Genomic DNA, 15,963 nt, shown 5'->3' with positions numbered 1-15,963 from the left:
AAAGTGGTCAGGAAATTAAAAAGGGGGGAGAAAAAGCTGAGAGATGCTGGTGTGGCACGCACCTTCTGTATCATCGCGCATTTGCTCCACCAAATCTGTCAAATCCTCCCAAGAGTCTTTGCAAACAGCAAAAAGAAAGGAAAAGAAAGATACAATGTCATGCAAGCCAAGGAAAAAAAAAGTGCCGTTAAAAACAAGATTTCCAAAGGGGTAACTTAAAGGGAAGTTTCTGGAACCCTTTCTGCTTCCCAGCTCTTAACACTGAAAAGCCGCTGGGGACGCATCAAGCTGAGCAGTCCTCTCACACAGGTTTCTAAGCTTAGGCTGGGAATTTCCGAGTTTCTAGACACAAAGATGTGTGCCCCACCAAAAAGTAGCATGGAGACGGTTTCTACCCAGAATCCAATGAGGGCCCTCCTACCCCTCGCACGCACATCACGTTCCCATCAGCCGTGCTCAACGTCTAGTTCGCTCACTTCAGCGGTTCTGAAGAGGTTGTTTCTTAAACTCAGGACAAATGTCAGCATGCAAACAAATTATTTTTTCTTAAAATAACGACAAAAACCTAAACACTTTTTCTAATCCCTCCAATTTTTCTTCTCAACACACAGGCAAGGGATACCGTTCTGAAAATACTGAAATAAATTTTAGTTCACGAAGTCAAGTGTTTGAGCAATGTACGTAACTGGTAGGATGGGAGGCAGGCCCCCACATTCAACTACATTAATATTTCTGTAAAGAACAGAGAATTACTCAGATGAAAGAGGCTGAAGACTATAAATAGCCTCAAATTAATTCAAAGCACGTTTAACTACTAAGTGAGTTGAGGAAAATCTACAAAAAATGCTTTTAGCTTCTGAAGCTGCTTTTGAATTTTGGAATGATTTGTCTATATAAAAAAATACTTAGAAACTGTTCCACACAGAGGAAAACAAAAACACAAACAAAAGCCCTGTCAGTGTTGGCTAAGATTTCACAGTAAATTAGTGCTAAAGTGTATTCTGTGTAGACATATTTGCATATGCTGTTTCCAGATACATTCCATACACAGTATATTCTACTGCAGATGTATTGTGTACAGTCAGATTGCCAAGAATGTACTATTATAACCATGTGCATTAGTAGCCTTACAGACCTGCTCTTGTGACGTAGAAAGTCATAGAACATTCCCATTTTGCTGATTTAATAAGAAGCTATATCCATCATCTAATAAAAGGCTAACTTATTATCGGCATATTCCACATCAACAAGAGCTGAGTGGCCACACGGTTCACTCTGGTCTCTTCCAGCACATTCTGTTCCTGCAGGGATCACGCTTGCTTGCTTTCAACAGGTTCTGCTTGATCTAAAAAAACCCTGTATTTACATAGTTTGTATCACAATAATCCCCATTTACAAATGACAGAGAGAGGCATTCTAAGAGATGGCTGGTCGACATTACAGGGGTCTAGATTAAAACTCTGCTGCACACGGGTACTACAAATAGTTCGTGGGAAAACTGGAGGACTAGCTATAAACCGGACAGGTGCATGTCAGTCCCCACCAGAAGTGCCATCAGGTTCAACACTCTTGCGTCATGGATGGTAACAGGCATTTACTCCATCCCGAAGAACCATTCTTAAGAATTTAATGCCAACTCAGTCTTATTTTACATTTTTAACAGAAGAAAAATGGATGCTCTTTTAAGACTAGGAAACAGAGTCAGAAAGGATCGAATCAAGACTTTAAAGTGGGCCTGGCACGCTGGCTTAGTGCATATATCCTCGTCTTGAATGAAGGCATCAGGATCCCTTACGGGCACCATTTCGCGTCCCGGCTGTGCCACTTCCCATCCAGCTCTCTGATTGTGGCCAGGGAAAGCCCGCTTGGGAGATCCTGAAGAAGCTCCTGGCTCCTGGCTTCAGACTGGCTCAGCCCTGGCCATTTAGGCCACTGGGGGAGTGAACCAGCAGGTGAAAGATCTGTCTCTATCTTTTTCTCTCTGTTCCAATAAAAATAAATAAACTTAAAAAAAAAAAAAAGACATAGAAGTGGTTGCCAAAGATTTATCATAGACTCTCACCAGACTGCTGCTGGCTGATGGGAAGGATGAGCTGGAGCGCTGGCCGCTGAGGACTCTCCGGTGAAGCTGTGCCATTTCTTTATTTCTTTCCTTCCTTCCTTCCTCCCTCCCTCCCTCCCTCCCTCCCTTCCTTCCTTCTTTCCTTCCTTCCTTCCTTCCTTCCTTCCTTCCTTCCTTCCTTCCCCCCCCCCTCTCTCTCGCTCTTTTTCTTTTACGATTTATTGGAGAAGCAGATATACAGAGAGAAGGAAAGACTGAGAGAAAGATCATCCATCCAGTGATTCACTCCCCAAGCAGCCACAACTGGAGCTGAGCTGATCAGACCCAAGAGCCTGGAGTCTCCCAGGTCTCCCACACGGGTGCAGGGTCCCAAGGCTTTGGGCCATTCATGACTGCTTTCACAGGCCATAAGCAGGGAGCTGGATGGGAAGTGGAGCAGCCAAGACATGAACCGGTGCCCATGTGGAATCCCGATGCATGCAAGGCAAGGACTTTAGCCACTAGGCTATGGTGCTCGGCCCCTGAAAGGGGCTTTTTTTCAAACTATCATCTTACCCTTCTTATTGCCTCAAACTACATCTTGTTCAGGCATGTTATTATAAGTCAGTGTGATTTTTTTTTTGATACACATTTAAAAAAAAAATCCATGCACTGTTTTTTTTCCCATAATCACATTATCCATGACCTTTTTTGAAGGCCCTTGGAGACAATGCATAATTCAGAGCTGCACTATCTGTATTGTGCTACATGGATGTCATGAACATCAAAGCAGCTGGTGAAGGAGTTTCCAAAGTCACTCGGGCTAGACAGCTTGCTTTTGCTTGCCCCAGGTCCTGCAGCAGGAAGGAGGAGCAGCCAGCTGAGAAAGGCAGAGCCCACGGGGCACGTGTGGGGCCTGAGACCTGTGGCTGTCACTCCGCTCCAAACGCCTGGCTTAACCGCTTCAGGATGCCGCACAGACAAGAATTTACGGGCCTTAGTTTCGAGATGCACATGCAAAAAGACTTTTTTGGTCACAAGAGACAAAGCTGGAACTCCACAGGGCTCCCAATCAGAACGCAGAGCTTATTTGAGGTTTGCTTTGCTAATTTTTGACTATCATCCTGTTTCAGATCTAAAAATGAATGTATCACTGCATTACGTGTCTTTAGGGAAACTTACGTGGTACTGGAACCTGTTTATCTATTTATTTACTTTGAAAAGAGTTATTTCTTTTTATTGGGAAGGCAAATATACTGAGAGGAGGAAAGACAGCGAGAAAGACCTTCCATGCGACTGTTCACTCCCCAAGTGGCTGCAACGGCTGGTGGAGTTGAGCCAATCTGAAGCCAGGAGCTAGGAGCCTCCTCCAGGTCTCCCACTCGGGTACAGGGTCCCAGGGCTTTGTACTGACCTTGTCTGCTTTCACAGGCCACAAGCAGGGAGCTGAATAGAAGTGGAGCAGCTGGGATACAAACTAGCAACTATATGGGATCCCAGAGCAGTCAAGTTAAGGGCTTTAACCACTAGGCTACCTGGCTGGGCCCCTGGAAGCTGTTTATAAACACGGTGACTATATGAGGCAGTGAAAGAAGTGACTCAAAGAGTGACCCCACCATCCTGGACTCAGTGACAATATGAATGCCTGCTTTATCCTGTACTACCTTATATCCCCTAGGTCTCAGTCCCCTCAGTACCTGGTTACTCAGCACTACCGTAAACGTCCTAGATCTCAACCCCCTTAAGGCCTATTTGCCTTATTAAGCTTAGTGACCTTCAGGTTTGTGTCCACTCCCAGCCATGTCTGCCACTCCCTGACCTGGAGCCCCCCATGCCCACCTTGAGATGGGCACCTTTAGAGAGAGACCTCTTCCCTTTGTTCTCTCAATCCTTGTGCTGTCTCTCTCTTTCCCCCATGCTGCCTCTCTCGCCACTCTGCTCCTTTCTGCTCCCCGCCTCCACCTCCCTTGCTGAAACAATGGCCTCGTGTGCCGCTTGCTGTGTCTGGAGTCTCCAGTTTGTGGAAAGAGCTCCCAGGCAGCAATTTAGTGTGGTCTACCTTTGACACTGACACAGGGTCAGGATGTTATATGCTGTTGATCTACGTGTTGCTGCAAAATCTTCCTTCTTGACACAGCCTCAGCCACCAAGATACAATCAAGCCCTGCAAGGCTTGTGGTTATTTTGTCTAGCTGAGGCAGTGATTCTCTGATTTAGAGTGTTCATTTTTAAAAGTTTATTATAGTTTCTTGGTGGACTGATCTTTCTGATGGATTGAGGAGCTGCGGTAAATTACAAGTCCCTGGCACATCACAAGTATTCAGTGTCAACTTCACAGTGTTAAGAAACCCAAGTGTGCTCTGTATTACGGTTAGGCTACAGCTGGGAGTGTATTTGTTGTGAGTTCAAAAGAGGAAGAGGAAGAGAGACAATGAACAGCTTTTTTAGAAATCAACTAACCTGGATTGGTATTGTAGCTTAGCCAGTCAAGCTGCCTTCTGTGCAGCCAGCATCTCACGTGGCATTGGTTTGCGTCCTGCCTGCTACACTTCTGATTCTGCTCCCAGCTAATGTGCCAGGGAAAGTGGCGGAAGATGACCCAAGTGTTTGGGTCCCTAATCTCATGCTGGGGGCTCAAAGTGCCTGCATCCTGGCTCTGGCCTGCCCAACCCCGGCCATTTGGGCCATTTGGGAAGTGTACAAAAATAAAACATCGCTCTCTGTCTCCTCCTCTAACCAAGCCTTTTCAATAAATAAAAACAGATCTTTAAAAAAATCAACAGGGCCCGGCGCAATGGCGCAGTGGTTAAGGTCCTCGCCTTGCACGCCCAGGATCCCATATGGGCGCCAGTTCTAATCCCGACGGCCCCACTTCCCTTCCAGCTCCCTGCCTGTGGCCCGGGAAGGCAGTCGAGGACGGCCCAAAGCTTTGGGACCCTGCACCTGCGTGGGATACCCGGAAGAGGCTCCTGGCTTCGGACCGGCATAGCATCAGCCGTTGCGCTCACTTGGCGAGTGAATCATAGGACGGAAGATCTTCCTCTCTGTATATCTGCCTTTCCAATAAAAATAAAAAATAAATCTTAAAAAAAAAAAACACAACAAAGCTAAATATTAAACATAGGTTAAAAAATTAGTCAACCTAAATAGACTAAATGACAACTTTTAATGAGAAGATGCCAGTAAACCAATAAAAACATGATTAAGTTAGAAACATAATAACATTTGCAAAGAAATTGCCCAGCTAATTTTAACGCCAAAGAGGTTCATCAGTAACATGTGCCACAGCTAATCTTCCCACAGTATACTAAGAATGGAAATTTCAGGGCCCGGTGGCGTGGCCTAGCAACTAAAGTCCTCATCTTGAACGCCCAGGATTCCATACGGGTGCCAGTTCTAGTCCCAGCAGCTCCAGCTCCACTTCCCATCCAGCTCTCTGCTTGTGGCCTGGGAAAGCAGTCATGAAAGCCCTGGGACCCTGCACCAGTGTGTGAGAGACCTGGAGGAGGTTCCTGGCACCTGGCTTTGGATCAGCGCAGTACTGACCTTTGCAGTCACTTGGGCAATGAATCACTGGACGGAAGATCTTCCTCTCTGTCTCTCCTCCTCTCTGTATATCTGACTTTGTAATAAAAATAAATAAATCTTTAAAAAAATATATCAGTGAAGAGTTGCAGATGGTCCTAGAAAAAGTAATACATTCCATTAACAACACCTAGGCCACCTAATGATAACTGAATACCATGGTCACAAAGGACTCTACTGAGGCAAGAGAAGTCACAGAGATGAATGATTCCTGGACATAAGTAAGTGTGACAGAAAGCTAGAAAGGAAATTATATTAGAGCATTGGCTGAGGAGAAACACATCCCGGAGGAACTGAACACCAAGGTGACAATGGAAGGCTGGGCTTGACTGGGGCGAGGGGACTGCACAGCTGCATGCTGGGACAGGAAAGAGGCACAGAAAACAGGCAGCCCGTCCAGCTCTTTTGCCTTCTTGTCTGGATGGCTGCACTGCCAGAGGTAATATTTATGCTAGCATGGAGCCAGGGAGGGGCCGGCATAGCACCTTGCCATTGGTTCTAGTCCCAGCTGCTCCACCTTTCCCTTCCAGCTCCCTGCATGTGGCCTGGGAAAGCAGTCAAGGAAGGCTTAAAGCCTCGGGACCTGCACCCAGTGGGAGACCTGGAAGAGGCTCTGGGCTCCAGGTTCCAGATCCCCTCAACTTTGGCTACCGCAGCCACTTGGGAGTGAACCAACAGATGGAAAACCTCTCTTTCTATGTCTTCTCTAAAGTAATAATAAATCTTGGAAAAAAAAAAAAAAGGAGCCAGGAAGGTGCTGCCTAGGGCTGGATGGACACTGTGGGATTCAAAGATAAATTGTAGTCCAGCTTACACTCGTTAGGTCCCAGGAACTGCAGGATTCACAGGACACCATGACACTGTTTCAATACAGATCCAATATTGCCACTGAAGGCATGTGCTTCCAGCAGAGTGGTTACCAGGCCTGTGTCCCACACTGGAGTGCGTGGACAGGATTCCTGGCTCCTGCCAGCAGACCCCGGAAGGCAGCAACCCTGCCAAGAACGCTCTCAGCACGTGCTTTCTCCCAGGCAGAACTCTGTACCCAGCTAAGGAATCTAACAACTGGAGTTAGTAATTATCTAATCTACAACAGCAGCTAGTTTTGGAAAACACAGCGTATCTCTGTCATCAATTCAGGATGAAGGACTTCCAAGTGCGAGAAGCTCATGGGAACTAAGACAGGCACAAGTTCGAGACTGGCGTAGGAGCTCTGCTCTGAGATTCAGAAGAAGCAGACCGCAGTGTGCCGGGGTTCAGGATGGTACAGGTGCACCAGGTCAGATAGGAGGAAAGATGAAAGCAGGCATCACATGGGCGACCTGCAGAGCAGTCACCCCCGGCTCAGGGCACCCAGAGCTCCTAGGGAGGTTAGACAGGGGCTGGGGGTGGGGGGGGAGCCACACACAGACCTGCTGATACTCTCCAACAAGAGGGAGGATTTTATAAATTTCTGTAGGCCACGCGAGTAAAACTTACCTTGAACGCCAGGTTACTGCCAGGACAGCACAACAAGCAGGAACAGACCTTGTCTAAAGAACTTTGCCCCGAGCTTGCTGAGGCTAGATTAAAGCTGCAGCCATCTCGAATCTGACAGGCTCACCAGAGCCTGCCTCCTGCACACGTCACAACTCACAGAACCTGACTGTGGGAGGGTAACTAGCCAGGGGCAACAACTGTTCTCTAATCTCACCAGGCCTGATTCTAGAGGTGGGGAGGAGGGCAGGCAGAGCACAAAAGACAACAGGATTCCACCAGGTGGAGGCTCCCAGCCACGCCTGGACAGGAACACATCAAATGGAGTGCTTTTCTGTCTAGCTCCAGGGGTCACCAGGGACCCTCGCTGCAGGCTACTTTTAGACACCCGGGACAACAAAACATGCCAGGAGCTAATAAACACAGGTGTGGGACATGGAGCTACTCAGAATGTCTGCTAGATTGTTTCTGCTGCTCACTGAGAAACATGGCCACGGGGCCCAACCTAGTGGACTAGCAGCTTAAGTCCTCACCTCGAATGTGTGGGGATCCCATATGGGCCCCAGTTCTAATCCCGGCAGCCCTGCTTCTCATCCAGTTCCCTGCTTGTGGCCTGGGAAAGCAGTCAAGGACGGCCCAAGGCTTTGGGATCCTACACCCATGTGGGAGACCCGGAAGAGGATATGGGCTCCTGGCTTCGGATCAGCGCAGCACCGGCTGTTGTGGTCACTTGGGGAATGAATCTTCGGATGGAAGATTTTTCTCTCTGTCTCTCCTCCTCTCTGTATATCTGACTTTGCAATAAAAATAAAATAAATGTTAAAAAAAAAAAAGAGAAGAGAAACAAGGCACTGGTAGACTACAAAGTCACATGAATGGGGGAATGAAAACCACCATTTTCATGAAGCTTTTTGTTAAGGGAGACTGGGATAGTAGCTTACAAACTATGTGAAAGATACAAATAGTGAGTATCATGAAATTCACCTGTAATTCCATTATGCAAGTTTATATTTTTTGTGCATTTCAATTTACCTGTGCTTATGTATTTTCTGCTTGAAAAAAAAATTGTGATCACACTATATGAGGTTTGGAATACAGCACTGAAAAACAATTATACTCAAAACATTACCCTATGCCAGTCAATATTCCAGAATAATTTTTACGGTGTGTTGCACAAATATTCACAAATAACATCATGGTTTGGCCTCTTTGTTTGAATACTGTGATGAGCACGCACCTGGAACTCTTGGGACTCTCATTATTTTCTTGGGATAAATGTCTGGTACAATGCTTTTTTTTTTTTCTTTTGCTTTACTTGAAAGAGTTACAGAGAGAGAGGGAGAGACAGAAAGATCTTTCATTCTCTGGGATAGTCCCCAAGTGGCTGCAATGGCCAGAACTGGGCCAGTCAGAAGGCAGTAGCCAGGAGCTTCTTCTGGGAATCCCGTGGATGCAGGGATCCAAGGCCTTGGCCCCTCCACTGCTTTCTCAGGCCATCATCAGGGAGCTGGATTGGAAGTGGAGCAGTCAGGATGAAAACCAGCGTTCATATAGGATGCCAGCACTACAGGTAGAGTGTTACCCTGCCCATTAGCTCTGCAAAGTTCCCCAGCTCACACTGATAAAGTGATCTAATGCTGCCTTTCTTTTCTTTTTAAAGATTTATTTATTTTTACTGGAAAGTCAGATTTATAGAGAGAAGAGACAGAAAGATCTTCCACCCGCCGATCCACTCCCCAAGAGGCCGCAACGGCTGGAGCTGTGCAGATCTGAATCCAAAGCCAGGAGCTTCTCCTGGTCTCCCACACGGGTGCAGGGTCTCAAGGCCTTGGACCATCCTCAACTGCTTTCCTAGGCCATAAGTAGAGAGCTGGATGGGAAGTGGGGCTGCTGGGACTAGAACTGACCAGAACTGGCACCCAGATGGGATTCCAGTATGTGCAAGGCAAGGACTTTAGCTGCCTGGCTACTGCGCCAAGCCCCTAACCTACTGCTGCCTTTCAAATAAACACATCTCTTAAAAACAAACAAACAAACAAACAAAATACTTCAAAACTATAAATTAAAATGTGTGTAATAAGAAAAGGCATTTCAATAGTATTTTCTTTTATAATGAATTATTTCTGGAGTACAAGGAATTACTGAGTTCACCTAAAGCTTGTTGGTTATTTACTGTAAATAACACCATTTTATAAGGTCTTCTGAAGAATTCTTAAAAAAAAAAAGAGAGAGAGAAAGAGAGATAGTTTTGCCCTAAAGAAGTTTATATATAATTTAAGAAATGAGGGCCCAGTGCTACGGCTTGATGGGTTAATCCTCCCTTGCAAGCTAGAATTCCATATGGGTGTTGGTTGGTGTCCTGGCTGCTCCATGTCCCACCCAGCTCCCTGCTTATGGCCTGAGAAAGCAGGAGAGGATGACCCAAAGCCTTGGGACCCTGCACCCACGTGGGAGTCCTGCAGGAAACTCCTGGCTCTGGATCAGCTCCGCTCTGGCCCTTGAGACCATTTGGTGAGTGAACCAGGGGATGGAAGAGCTTTCTGTCTCTCCTCCCCTGTGTAAAACTGCCTTTCCAACAAAAATAAGTAACTCGAGGGATCACATAAAATGAACAGAGTATGATTCCAAGCATATTCAGTATGCAGGGATTCAGCAGAGGCAGGAGTTAAGGGTGCAGGGTGTTGGGGTCCATGCAGTGGATGTGGGGGGACACGAAGGTGTGAAGAGTATTGTTCCACTGCAGGCAGGGCCACAAGGAAGTTCCCGTCTCATGGCAGGGCCCAGCAGATGTCTCTACAACCACCTGAATGCAGCTCCACCTTCCTTTGCGTGGACACCGGACCACCCTGCGGAAGAATTCTAATCCATTCAGGCAGTTTGCTACTGTAGAGTTGGCTTTTTATTATCAGTGTGAGCTTGGAGGCTAATGTCAATAACAACGTCCTGCAAAAGGACCTTCTATTATTCCTACTGTCTTGGCTGTCCCCATTGACCTTACGCTAATCAAGGGACCTATATTTAGGGTTTCATTCTTTCCTTGATCTTTAGGTTTTCCTTTTCTTTGTGATACAAGATAGGTTGTAGAATAAAAAATTGTAGCAGGAACTTCTATTGTTTTTAGGTAAAACAAATGGCAGAATTATCCTTAGAAACACCCACTTGACCATGACATAAAAAGTCTGAGTCAGAGTTTGAATGTTTCTGTATAAATAAAGAGGACAGCTTTTCCGCATTGACCATTATGGTCATGAAATCATAGTGGTCCATTTCTTTCCTCCATGCACCCTTCTGAGCTCCGAACTCAACTGGAACTAGATTCCGGCAGCAGGGATCATAAAGAGACTTTCCTGTTGACTCTGGCAGGAAGACTCTCAGGAGGGAGTAAGAACAGCTAGGGTTCTGGTGAAGTACAAAACCATCAGCTTGGCTGAACAGGTAAGTATTTTAAAAATGAATCTGAAGAAACATTGAATTGGGCCCGGCGCAGTCGCCTAGTGGCTGAAGTCCTCTCTTTGCACGTGACTTGGGACCCTGCACCCGAGTTGGAGAACCAGCAGAGTCTCCAGGCTCCTAGCTCTGGATTGGGCTCAACTCCGGTGGTTGTAGCCACTTGAAGAGTGAATCAATGGACGGAATATCTTCCTCTGTCTCTCCTCCTCTCTGTATATCTGACTTTCCAGTAAAAATAAATAAATCTTGCAACCAAAAAGAAAGGAAGAAAACACTGCATAAATGAAACCATCCAAAGAAGGGCATGGAGAGCTTGTCCAAAGTACGAGGATTTGGATCAGGCATTTGGCACAGTGGGTTAAGTTGCCACTTGGGGTGCCTGCATCCCAAACTGGTGTGCCTGGTTCAAGTCCTAGCTACTCTAACCTGCTTCTGATGCAGTTTCCAGTTGATGCATACCCTGGGAGGCAGCAGCGTACCCTGCCATTCACGTGGCAGACGTGGATGCAGCTCCAAGATCCGGGGTTCTGCCTGCCCCTCTATAGCTGCTGAGGACACTGGGGGAGTGAACCTGTACCTGGAAGATTTGATCTTGTCCCTGCCTTTCAAAAAAAAAAAAAAAAAAAAAACCCAGAATTTGATGTAGTTATCTCAACTAATACATAATTATGAGCATGACTGATACTTTGCATATCATTAAAAAACATTTACTAATTACTTATTTGAAAGGCAGAATTACAGAGACACAGGGATGGAAAAGATCTTCCATCTGCTGGCTCACCGCCCCCCTCCATAGCTACAGTGACTGGAGCTAGGCTGGGCTGAAGCCAGGAGCCAGGAGTTTCTTGCAGGCCTCCCATGTTGTACAGGGCCTAAGCACCTGGCCACCTTCTGTTGCTTTGCCAGGTGTATTGGCAGGGCACTAAATCAAAAGTGGAATAGCCAGGATTTGAACCAGTGTCCACATGGGGGTGCCAGTGCCACAGAGAGCAGAGTAACCTGCCAAGCCACAATCTGGCCTCTCATATCATTTTTGTGTATCTTTTTGAGGACCATTTTAAACACAGCATACAGAGAGGCCCTGGGACAGCAGGGTCAGTTTTTGCATCACACCATTTTTGATGCTTGGCAGGGTCTGCTCAAACATGTAAACACTTCCATATAGTATTTCATAAAAGTGAATGGATAAAGGAAAGAAAAATGAGTGGACAAAAAGCACAGGTCCAATTTAACTGAAAGTCATCACCAACGATGTTCCATATGCCATGTTTTTATTTTCATTTGGACGCCTACTAGAGTTGAGCTGTATGGCTTATGCTGTTTCCAACTAGAAGTGTGTCACCAGGGCCTGGGGGGAAAGGTCTCTTCACACGCAGCTCTGTGGTTGGACTTACTGGCTTCAAGCACTGGTGTGCTGTTTATGGTTTGAGCCACGGGGTGCCCTAGTTTGCATGGCAGTTAGAGTCACTCTACATCCCCGAGTATCCATTTTCCATTTGTAATCAGAGAATAACGACAGTATAGTAAGGATTAAATAATGCATGTATAACAGAAGCATTTCGTCACAAAGAATGTGCTCAATGAACGGCAGTTTCCTCCCGCTCAACCTGCTCACATTTTCCACAGAAGTCTCCGTTCAGTGCAGCTGGGCACTGAATCTGCGCTCCTGTAGAGGAAGCACAGTCTGCTTTCAGGAAGACTCCTCTGATGATTTTACAAGGAATGGACTGCAATGGGAGTGGTCACAGGTTTGGGGAAAAGCTGAAAAGCAGTGTGACAAGATTGGTCCTTGTAGTTGTAGAAATGCAAACAAAAGACAAACTGAGACGGATGCAGGATGGAGCACGCACACCTCATCTAGGCCCTAAACACGCATGACACCATTTACACAGATACAACCAGATACTTACACAGATGATTTTACATACACACATGAACACACAAACAGGTGGGAGGACATTTATAGTAACATGTATTATAAAAATACTTGCGGTTTTGAACTTTGATCAACTTTAGCTAAGTGCTTTCATTTAAGAAATCTTGAGTATTCTATATCTACAATTTAGTTGCTTACATGCTTACTATCAAAAGAATAAGGGAAGAGTTAATCACAACTAAATGAAAACAGAAACTAATCATAGATTACATGATTACATAGATTACTCAGAATTAAGAGTACTGGCTGGCTTATTTTTCTGTTAATTGGAAGAAAAAATGGTTCTTATTAAAAATAGAATAACAATTTTTAAAAGACTATAATGGATTCATGCTGTGAAGTCCATCAGTAAACTGCCACTTGGCTTCCTCCTAGCAAAACATCCATCGGACCAGGCTCTGTTTGCATATAAGCTATACCGTCACCCAGTAGCATGGGGTTGTATTAACATACGGCGTTTGTTAAATAAGTCAAAGTGTAATAGTAAACATCAGGGAAGTGATCACAGTCCTGCAGGCTTCCTGCAGTCATCAAATAAAAAATACTTTCCACTTCATCTAAGGGACCAGCGTATCCTTAGTGTATCCCCTAGTGAATAGCAGAGCCAGCTCTAACCGCACCCATGCTATCCTTGGGGTCACAAGTACTCTAAATGCTGTTTGTCTGTATTTGAACTGTGTTCCAGTTCCTACAAAAACGGGGGTCCTTTTGCAACTCAGGAGTTTATGCCTGTTATACATCAGCCTCTTTACCTCGACAGTTAACACAAAGAAGGCAAGAACTGTCTAGTGTTTACAGTCTCTGGGACTAAATATTCAACAGGGGTGCCTGATGGATATCATAGCAAACTAGCACACCCTGAATGGACAGCACTCACAGCTGCTTCCTATGAACTCTTTTACACACAACAGCACAAATCTCAGACACTCTAAGTGAACACCAAAGCAAATACAACCACCAGGGGAAAACCACGATTATGCAAACACTGCACATGGGAATTCTGCCACCAGCTGCGATCATCCACAGTAACCTGCAAATCAAACACTTGGGCAAAGGCTCTTTCCTCGATGTCTTCTGTTCCTTACAGACTGTCCCCGGCCTGGTTCTCATTATCTGTGTTTCAGAAGGAGTAAACAGAGTCATTCCAAAGCTTACGAAGCTACCTGTGTAAAACGCATTAAACTGCATTAAACTGATTGTGAACCAACTTCTCAAGGTCAGATTTCCAATCTCTAAGAGTGTTAATAGGAAAGCACAGGTCTTGATAAATGAGTTTCATTTTCACCCAATTTTTAAAATACATATTGCTATACTATCGATAATACTTCGGGTGTCACTCAAGGGCCCGTGTGTTACAGGCTTAACTCCTAAAGTCTTGTGTTAATGGTGCTGAGAGGGCAGACACTGAAAGTTGGTCATGCACACAGCAGAGTGTGGTGGGAGGTGTGGGGGACATGGAAGGCAGGCCCTCTGGAAGCAGGTGGTGGTCAGGACAGGGTTGGTTCTAGAAGCTGCGCAGCCTCCTGCACTAAAAAGCACAGCGGGCAGAGCAGGCACCTGGGACATCAGCATCCGCTGAGTGCCAGTTTTGCTTCCTGGCTCACCAATGAGCCCTGCTTCTGCAGGCACGTCCTGCCTTGGCCATCGGCTACCCTTTCACCTGACCTTAAAAATGAGACTGCCTGACCTCAAAACTAACCCTCCAAAACTCCGAGCTCAACAAAACCGTCCCTCTTTATAGTTTCCTCCTATTTAGTGAAAGACATGAAAAGCAACTCCCAAACAAGGCAATACTAAAACATGAATTTAAACTACTCACATTCACCAGAGACTGATAATTCATTTAGACTATTCCATAAGATTAAATATAAAGTAAAAATAAAAATTAACACAGTAATAGAGTTAAGTGGCTCATGGGCTGGTGTTGCAATGTAGTGGCTAAGCCAATCCCTGCAATGCCAGCATCCCATATGGATGCAGGTTGCTAATGTGCCTGGGAAAGCAGTGTAGAAGACCCAAGTGCTTGGGCTCCGGCATCCATGTGGGAGATGGGGATGAAGTTCCTGGCTTCCGACCTCTGACCATTTGGGGAGTGGGGCAGCAGAGAGAAGATCTGTCTCTCTACCTTTCAAATAAACAAAAGGAGACACATAATCTTCCTGATAACCAATATCCTAATTTCCAAATTAATGACTAATATAGTGGCAGAAAGCCTCCTTTACCAAGTCACTTCTACTATTGTAACATCCCCTTGATTCTTACTGGATATGCCACTATATCAGGAGTAGCAACATTCCATAGTCCAACCGCCAGCTACCCAACTCCAAGTCAGCTCATTGGGGAAAAAGAGTTCTTCAAGACCATTTTAGAATTTGCCCCAAAATTCTACTTAGAAATTTCCAAGTTCTCTTAACAAATTTTTCATATTCACATAAAAGTCTTATTTTAAACATCTAACTTTGGCTTACATTAGTAAACACTCAGCAGAGTAGAAATGGGAAAGAAAAACGTATTTGAAACTAGACATTTAGTCCAAGAAAGGAATTTCACTTTAGTACAGAATACTTCAGAGCGTCAAAGCAATATAGGCAGAGTATTATGTTGTTCTCTTTTTAACTCCAATTTCCTTGCAAAAAAAAAAAAAAAAAGGTAAAAAGGCTTACAGTTGTGTATTTTATAAAGATTCTTGTTAAGAAATCTATGATTGGGCTTGGCGGCGTGGCCTAGCGGCTAAAGTCCTCGCCTTGAACGCACCCGGATCCCATGTGGGCGCTGGTTCTAGTCCCGGCAGCTCCATTTCCCATCCAGCTCCCTGCTTGTGGCCTGGGAAAGCAGTTGAGGACGGCCCGAGGCTTTGGGACCCTGCACCCGTGTGGGATACTCGGAAGAAGTTCCTGGATCCTGGCTTTGGATCGGCATAGCATCGGCCGTTGTGCTCACTTGGGGAGTGAATCTTCGGATGGAGGATCTTCCTCTCTGTCTCTCCTCTCTGTATATCTGACTTTCCAATAAATAAATAAATCTTAAAGAAAAAAAAAAGAAATCTATGATTTATTTTTAGTATCCAAATTGTTAATTAGGTAAACTCATTACAAGCTAAGTCACATCTACAACTGAGTTTGTTACTTACATGATTATATTTAGGGGGACAGAGTTACGGAGAGGTAGAGAGATGTTCCATCTGCTGGTTCACTCCACAAATGGCTGCAATGACTAGGCCAAAGCACGAGCTTCAGGTCTCTTCTGTGGGTTACAGGGGTCCCAGCACCTGGGCCAGCTCTGGCTGCTTTTCCAGGCATATTAGCAAGGAGCTGGATTGGAAGTGGAGCAGCTAGGTCTCAGAGCAGTGCTCAGGTGCAATGCTGGTGCTGCAGGCCGCAGCTTCCCACGCACGCTGCAGGCCCGCTGTGCATCTGCTGCTGTAAACACTCTGATGACATGGAAGGTTGAACAAGCAGAGCCTGTCCCTCCTGTG

At 45.6% G+C, this 15,963-nt stretch overlaps 1 protein-coding gene across 8 annotated transcripts in view; it reads right to left on the bottom strand.

Annotated features, from left to right (window-relative positions):
• The window catches only part of RUFY3 (RUN and FYVE domain containing 3), a 76,422-nt gene that overhangs the window by 37,746 nt on the left and 22,713 nt on the right, over positions 1–15,963 (bottom strand). Inside the window, exon 2 of one of the 8 annotated variants that reach the window (XM_040967335.1) lies at positions 63–116. The exons of the other annotated variants lie outside the window; for them this stretch is intronic. Within the exon in view, the coding sequence (XP_040823269.1) occupies positions 63–116 (54 nt within the window). The remainder of the gene's footprint in view (positions 1–62; positions 117–15,963) is intronic. 8 annotated transcript variants of the gene reach the window in all.

Source organism: Ochotona curzoniae, unplaced genomic scaffold (assembly GCF_017591425.1).
Source record: "Ochotona curzoniae isolate NIBS_2020 unplaced genomic scaffold, NIBS_Ocur_1.0 scaffold_4506, whole genome shotgun sequence".
Taxonomy (NCBI): Eukaryota; Metazoa; Chordata; class Mammalia; order Lagomorpha; family Ochotonidae; genus Ochotona; species Ochotona curzoniae.
Note: the sequence above shows the minus strand (reverse complement) of the source record. Positions and strands in the feature narration are given on the sequence as shown.